This window comes from Pygocentrus nattereri, chromosome 22 (assembly GCF_015220715.1).
Source record: "Pygocentrus nattereri isolate fPygNat1 chromosome 22, fPygNat1.pri, whole genome shotgun sequence".
NCBI lineage: Eukaryota > Metazoa > Chordata > Actinopteri > Characiformes > Serrasalmidae > Pygocentrus > Pygocentrus nattereri.
The window spans coordinates 4,522,832-4,531,207 of record NC_051232.1 but is presented as its reverse complement, the minus strand read 5'-3'; the positions used below and the strand labels follow the sequence as shown (position 1 = coordinate 4,531,207).

The following is an 8,376-nucleotide window of genomic DNA, read 5'->3' as shown; positions in this document are numbered from 1 at the left end:
CAGCCAAAATGTACTCATTTTTCACTGATTCTGAGCAAGAACAGCAAATGTGTTTCTCGACACCAACGCTTCTGTAACCAGCTTCATTAAGTAGCCCGCTAATGCTCACTGATTGTTAATGGTTTAACATACATTGGACAGATAAAAACTTTAATACACAGAAAAGAACTGTAGTTTTATATATATATATATATATATATATATATATATATATATATATATATATATATATATATATATATATAAGAATGGCTGGAAAAATATACAAAAATCTAAAAAGTGTGAACTACTTGCATGAAACCCAGCCTGAAATATATATAAGGCCACAAGGGTCATATGTTTAGAACAAGGAAATACAAACAACCATACAAAACAGTTTCCCCAGTTTCAATACTTTGGGCAAAACAGTATCTGAATAACATACTGGCAACAATGCAGCTTAATACTGTAAGCAATGTAGTTTGTTAACAATAGCAAGGTTTCCCTTTAATTATCAAGACTATGACGGCCCATCATAGTCTAAATTTGTCATGCCAGTTTTACAATGAGGCGGAAATATTCTTACTTGGCCTGCATCGATACCAGTACTGGCATTGGGTATCAGGCTGATTCCATTCATTTAATACTAACAAAAAAAATCAGATACCAACATTCTGATATCTGCTGATACGTATAAACATTTGTTTGCGTAAAACAGGCTGTAAACAGACTGTATTCTGCAGTTTCTAAGCATGTTTGTTGAGTATGTTATTTTGAAGCGCCCTACACTACACCAATAAGAGTCCTTGGGCAAGACTCCTAACACCACCTTGGCCTACCTGTGTAAAATGATCAAACTGTAAGTCGCTCTGAATGAGAGCGTCTGTCAAATGCCGTAAATGTAAATGAAATCCTGTGGGAAACACTGTGATTGGTTATGGTTGCCAAGCAATATGATACCTACACAATGGGCCTTTGTGTTTGTAGAAACTTTGATGCATTAATACAACTTGCAGTTGGTGTTTGTGGTCATATGTGCATATACTGTATATTTCATAGTGGCCTCTGTTTTAAAATCAGGGTTTTACAGTAAGAGCGAACAGTCAGTAGACTGGACGACGGCCGCTGCGTCTGCTTGTTGTGTCTGCATCGTGACCCAGACTACGGCCAGCTGTTCCTGTTTGTTGTTGCGTTTTTCGCGCTTCCTCAGCAGGATGAGTTGGGGGTTCCTCAAGAGAGTGTAGAGGAGAAGCCAGCGGGCGCGGAATCTGACCTCTAGTGGACTCCCTGAACAAACACAGGAGAGAAAGATGGATTGATCTACGTTATGACCACTTTTCAACCTCTCTTAATCCTGTAGCATTAAAAAGGCTGTTCTTGTTACCACGTCTTCATGCAAAAGTTTGGTCGCCCTGGCTGAATTATGTTTTTAATGATTTTCTAAGTGAGAACAAGTGAACATTTTCTCTACTGTCAACACACTTCTGCATCTTTTAATGCACAACTACTGTTTATTTAGCTGAATTTCACATAATGAGGAAAAATAAACATAAAATGTGGCCAGTGAAAAAGTTACGGCTCATTTAATACGTTGTATTTTATTTCTTTCTAGGATGTTCAACCAAAGTCCATATAGGAAAATCTGTCCACTTAAGGGCCATCCTGGCAATGCTCTAACTGAAATTAGTTCTACTCATACAAGACCACACTCATGAATGTTTCAGAACATATTTGAAATCTGTGATAAAATCTGACAAAAACGGTAGTTTGTAAAAGGATGTTTTTAGAGAAATCTTTTAATTATATGCTGCCTTTTTTATTGATTTTATGGTGTTATGGTACGATTGCGCACTGTTGCCAAATGGCAACAATCTTGCACGTAACCCACAAAATGTTTATACTTTTTTTTTCCAAAGATTTCCATTATTTAAGCGATTTCAAATAACAAAAACATATTAAAACATTATATCATGTTTAAGTCATAATTCATGCAGCAGAGGATTAATAAAACTAAATTAAAAAGAGCTCATGCGTCTGCAATATTTTAGATTTAATGCAGCGTAACAAAATAAAGATGTGTAGATGCAGATACAGCTGAACTATAAACAACAATCATGCCATCACTGCTATTGTAACAAGTGGCCGCTCCTTGCATATGCAAAATTGTTTGTGTGCAGTTACCTGAAGAGCTGTTTAAGCGTGAGTAAGCCTGTCTGCCTCCCTGTACGGCTGTCTGTCTCTCCAGAGTGCGTTTGAGCAGGAGGTGGCAGAAACAGATCAGAACCGGGTTGTTATGGTAATGATCCGTCATGATCATTCCTATCCACGTACGGTAGCCTGCAGACACAAAACAAGTACGTCAATAAACAATGCACCAAATGTTTTCAGTGGCTGACAGATCTGGACTGCAGAGAGGTCAGTTTAGCAGTTTTTCAGTTTTTTCATCTGGATGGCAGCATATGTTACTCCAAAATCTGTATATATCATTCAGCATTAATTTGCCGTTACAGATGTGCAAGTCACCAATGCCAGTTGCACTAATGCACCTCCCCATACCATCACAGATACTGGCCTTGAACTGTACGCTGATAACAAGCTGAGGGATCTCTCTCCTTTTTAGAGGATGCACCATCCATGATTTCCAAAAAAGAATTCAAAATGTTGATCCGTCAGGCCACAGGACACTTTTCCACGTCACCTCAGTCCATCTTACATGAGCTCAGGCCCAGAGAAGGCGGCAGTGTTTCTGGATCCTGTTTATATTTGGTTTCTTCTTTGCGTGGTAGAGTTCAACTTGCATTTGTGGACGCTGCAATGAATTATGCTCACAGACAGTGGTTTTCAGAAGTGTTCCTGAGCCCATGCAGTGCATTTCACTACAGAATCTCGTGTGATTTTACTCCTGTGGCTTTAGTACCGTCTCAACCTTTCTGAAACATGTTGTTGGCATCAAATTCAAATCTGGCATTTGACAATTGACAATTTTGCATATTTTCAAGAAAAAGATTTTGTGTTCATCTCAATTTGGTCATTTCTCATGAAGGGATAAAATAGGCCAATATCTTAACAGATCACCATCAACTCTTTAAGTACTAACACACACACACACACACACACACACACACACACACACACACACACACACAGCATGTGCTGTCTATAAGAATTCAATACCTTTCAATGGGAAGTCGCTCTGTATAAGAGCAACTGTTTCCCTAAAATCCCCCTTTTCACATTTACCTTCAAACTTCCAGTACCTTCATGTAAAACAAGAAAACTGGACGCTGTAGCCAAAAACATTTGACCAATTTCTATAATGTTCTTTCATAAGCAAAAATTAAGGCCACGTCCTTTTTTAAAATCCTCTATATGTCAGAAACTAATTAAGGTAACAGCCTAGAATTCTGTGCACTATCTAATGGGCACGATGACATTTTAACTGAGAGTATTCAGCAAGTCTAAGGCAGGTTTTGGGAAATGTTAAGGTGATTTTTTCTAATTTCAAACTTAGAAGGACAGATGAGGTTTAGGGGTGTAAAAGATGTCCATCAAGACATACTGTACCTATATCAAACAGCTCATAACCCTTTGGCATGATGGTCCGGTTGATGCGCGACACCAACAGCAAACTGACATAGGCACTGGCCAGCAGCCGTAAGACGCAGCTCCCCAGTCCCAAGATCACGTTATAGAAGAAGAAGAAGTAATTAAAGTTGTGGAAGGCTTTCCTGGAGAGGGAATATTAACGTTACAGTGGATAATAAGTAGCATGATAACATCTTATGAATAAAACATATAATGCCAACTGTGGATTACTATCAACTGCAGTGAGCAGGTAAACAGTGTCTGTCAATAATGAGAGCTAAGGCCTGCAAAGTTAAGGGCAGGATACACACTCACTGGCCACTTTATTAGAAACATCAACCTTGCGTTCCCACTAACTGGCCACTTTATTAGAAACACCTACCTTGTGTTTCCACTCACTGGCCACTTTATTAGAAACATCAACCTTGTGCTTCCACTCACTGGCCATTTTATTAGAAACACCCACCTTGTGTTTCCACTCACTGGCCACTTTATTAGAAACACCTACCTTATGCTACTACTCACTGGCCATTTTATTAGAAACACCCACCTTGTGTTTCCACTCACTGGCCACTTTATTAGAAACACCTACCTTATGCTACTACTCACTGGCCATTTTATTAGAAACACCCACCTTGTGTTTCCACTCACTGGTCACTTTACTAGAAACACCTACCTTATGTTTCCACTAACTAACTGCTTCCACTCACTGGCCACTTTATTAGAAACACCTATATGTGCACTATATCGATGTTCAGCCAGAGAAAGTGGTCCACCACCCAAAGATATCCAGCCAAGTTCACCTTTGTGGTCACAAAAAGACCAGTGACAAAGGGCCAGAGGATGACTAACACACTGTACATCAGCAGATGGGTTACTGTCCCCAACTGTAAAGTGGAGTCACAAGGAAGGGGTTGTATCTATTTCTGAAGAAGACGGAAACCACTATAAATTTGACTGTCGTATTCATAGTCATAAGGTATCGTTCTTGGGTTTCTTACCTGTTGTTGAGTGCAAGGGGCTTCTGCGGGTCCTCAGGGGAGAGTCTGTCCTGCAGGAAGAAAACCCGCACCAGCACAACTTGCACTCCAACCAACACCAACATTATGATGAAACCTGACCTGTTTTCAAGACACATAAACAAAATTAGGATCGAAGTCATATAGAGATTTTCATGCTTATTTGTGTCCATTCTGGAGTAGTTTAATTACAACAGGCAATAACTACACACTGTATTAAAAGCAGGCATGTGAAATCATAACACATTGTCCTTCCACGATGTGGCGTATTTGTGAGTGAAACACATGCCAAATATTTTTAAAAAGTGTTTTTTTTACCAGTAACTAATCCAAAATCTCTGCCTCCACACAATGATGCAAAAAAAGCCCGCATGAGCATGCCAGCCCAGCAGAGGGCGATAACACCTCAAAATACAGACTGTTTCTCAAAACTAAAGCAAATATTTTTTTAACAAAGTGACAGCACCAGAGCCAGGAGGAGCCTGGCCTCTTCCCATTCCCCCTTAATACCAAAAACATGACTGCAGGACACCAGAGGGTGACCGCAGTAAATGAGGGTGAATGGAGTAAAACGGCTAAAAAAATGAAAGATAAAATGTTTTCCAATCTACGGAAGACCGAAGAGGTTATGAGGTCGCAAACAGATAATGTTATTATCTTGAGTTCATGACTTAATTATCTTGTGATCTTAAAATAATAAAAGCATCCTGCTTCATCTCCTACTCTCCCAACGTTACAGAATGCCAAGTCTAACAAGGATGCAGTGAGTCTTAGGCCCAGTCCCATTTCACCCCTCGTCCCTACCACTCAACCCTTAACCCTCTGTTTTGCGCGTTCACGTCTAGGAGTGGGACGTCCCAGTTCTTGTTGGGATAGAGGGGTGAAGTGTTGGGGCTACATGGCCCTCCAAATGAAGGTTTTTCAGAGACTCCAAACAGAGTTATGAGAAAAAAAAGGAAAAACCGGCAAGATGGCAACGCGAGCGAGCAAAGAAATACACAAATGTGCTTTGCATATTATGATGCCCACTGTTTTATCTTAGTTTAATGTGGTTTCAGTGTATTTTGGTCGTTTTCTTCATAACAAGAATGAAAAATCGCTAATAGTATGCTAATGTCTCGGTAGCTAGCTAACTTTCCTGTTCCACCTTAAACAGTCCAGCGGTTCTGATGCCTCAATCGCCAGAATGTAACTGCTGCACCATTCCTTCAGCACCAACCTAACAGTGTGCTTAGTGTCAGTCACTGGGTTTCACACTTTTAGCAGCTCAGGAATAAGATGACATAAGATGTTTTATGAAATAAATGACATTGTACTGACACAATAAGAATAAACATTGAACATATTTACAGCACTAAACATTTAAAACACTGTACATAACTATTTATGTCAGCATTCTTAAGATCATTGTACTGATATCAGGTTAAATATGCCTGGAAACCACCCCCTCTTCCCTCCATGGCGTGGATAAGATGATTGATGCAATTTAAAGTTTAAATATGTTTAGTGCTGTAAATATGTTTCTTCTTATTATGTCAGTACAATGTCATTTATTTCATAAAACATCTTATATCAGGTTGCGAGAACCGACATAAGCACTTAATAAATGTTCAAGTAGTGCTTCATAAACGCATTATTCAGCTCTTATGAATGCGTCATGAAGTCCTTATGTAGGTAGCCTTCAAATAAAGGTGTTACCGAACATTTTAACTGTAAAAAGTCTCAGAGTCAGGCGTAATCTTAAAATAAGGAGAACGTCGAGCAATTTTTATGTTTGGGGTCCACCCCATCCTTTTTTTTGTATTGTTGTTGCTCAATAAAGAAATTATAAAAAAATAAAAAATAAAAAAATAAGGAGAATGTGGGGAGCCATGGGGTGGATGAAGCAGAAAGCGGAAGGCTGAGTGCTTTATAGACTCTTTCCATTCGTTCTCTCGCTTGCTTGCCATCCTGGCAGTAACAGGATCAAATTAGACACCTTCACATTTTCCCCAAAAACATTGGACATTACAGCGTCAAACACAACATTTTACCATTTCTGACAATCTTTCCAGTCAGTGTGGTCAGTTCAGAATTAACAAGCTGCTTCTACTGCGGACTGGAGGTCAGTCATCCATCCAGAAATGCAGCCAAAGTTTATGCTAAAACCATTCTGTATTGCTGTATAGTGGGCCGTCAAACTCAACCACCCAAAGTGCTATTTTAAAAAACAAGTCTGTGTTTTATTCATTTTTCATTTATTTATTTTTATATTAACATGTTACTATAAACTGAACTGACCATTGTTTGTTCAACATACACAAAAACTTCCAACAGTAAAATACAGGCATTTGTAGTAGACCTTGAAATATAACATAAATACTAGAACTATTCTATATTTAAATGTCCCCAGAAGCTTTTAAACCTTAGCCTGAACTAGACACCTGACAACCTTTCTTAGCTTCATGACGACATGGGCTCAATTTCTGAGCTGCTGAGCTGATGTTAAGTGTCTATACTGGCTGAACTGCCGTTCATGGTTTGGTGATATGACTGGTGTGGAACTGTGTAGAACTGAGGTGTAACCCCTGTCCCATAGATTGATGTTGGGGTAGGAGAGTCGGAGCACACTGCGTTGTAGTCCATGCTGGGGACTGTAGCGCAGGGCACTGGGAAACGAGCTAATACTAACGGGGCGGATAGGACTGTATCACGGGTCTGATCTGTCTTGTCTTTGACACATGGGGTTTATAAGATTAGGTTACATCTGTTGTGACTTGATACTGGCTCACAAAGACATATGAGTCATACAGATCAACGGACAAGAAAATGTGTAAGTGATTATAATCGTGCTTTGTTTGAGTTGTGTCTGTGGACTTACATCAACAACAGTGCTAGTCGCAGCCAGATGATAAATCCACACATCTCGATCGGATAAATAACCACATACACAGTGATGATCCCAAACACAAATAGGCCCATGTGCACAATGAGATAACCTGCAAAAAGCATGTTTTACTATAATTTCTCATTTTAAAACATTTTTTGTTCATCAAAGCAATAGAACAACGTCAAAATCATGTTTGAAAACTACAACCATGCAAATGTTATAAAAATGTGTGTAATAAAACTTCGGCAACTTCATAAGAACTCAATAACTCACAGTACGACTTTTGATAGCTTAAGTATATTTTAGGTCTTTTGTACCCAAGTATAAATATAAAGATTGGACTTTTACAACCCCATTTCCAAAAATGTCGGGATGCTGTGCAAAATGTAAATAAAAGCAAAATTCAATGATGCAAAATCACTTGAACCCTATATTTCACTGAAAATACTACAAAGACAACATATCAAATGTTGAAACTGAGAAATTTGATTGTTTTTGAAGAAATATATGCCTATGTTGAATTTGATGCTAACAACACGTTCCAGAAAAGTTGGAACAGGGGCCTGTTTACTGCTGTGTTTCTTCACCTCTTCTTTTAACAGCACTCTGTAAGTGTTTGGTAACTGAGGAGACCAATTGCTGTTGATCAGAAAGTGAAATGTTTTCCCGTTCTTGTCTGATACAGGATTTCAGCTGCTCAACAGTTCAGGGGCTCCTTTGTTGTATTTTTTGTTTGTCTCAAAAGGCGCCAAGGTCTGAACTGCAGGCAGATCAGTTTAGCACCTACTAATTTAATACAGAGCATTGCTGTTGTAATACATGCAGAACGTGGTTTAACACTGTCTTGCTGAAATAATCAAGGCCTTCCCTGAAAAAGACGTCATCTGGATGGCAGCACATGTTGTCAAAACCTGTATATAACGT

The 8,376-nt window shown here is 39.1% G+C and overlaps 1 protein-coding gene across 2 annotated transcripts in view; it reads right to left on the bottom strand.

The window, feature by feature from the left end:
• Window positions 1-256: 256 nt before the first annotated feature.
• LOC108443451 (stimulated by retinoic acid gene 6 protein-like) overlaps window positions 257-8,376 on the bottom strand; it is a 37,155-nt gene continuing 29,035 nt past the window's right edge. For both annotated transcript variants that reach the window (XM_017724144.2, XM_017724145.2), the window contains exons 15-19: window positions 7,444-7,561; window positions 4,566-4,685; window positions 3,544-3,707; window positions 2,161-2,316; window positions 257-1,266 (exon numbers count right to left, since the gene is read on the bottom strand). In XM_017724144.2, the coding sequence (XP_017579633.1) occupies window positions 1,064-1,266; window positions 2,161-2,316; window positions 3,544-3,707; window positions 4,566-4,685; window positions 7,444-7,561 (761 nt within the window). In that variant the 3' untranslated portion in view covers window positions 257-1,063. The remainder of the gene's footprint in view (window positions 1,267-2,160; window positions 2,317-3,543; window positions 3,708-4,565; window positions 4,686-7,443; window positions 7,562-8,376) is intronic.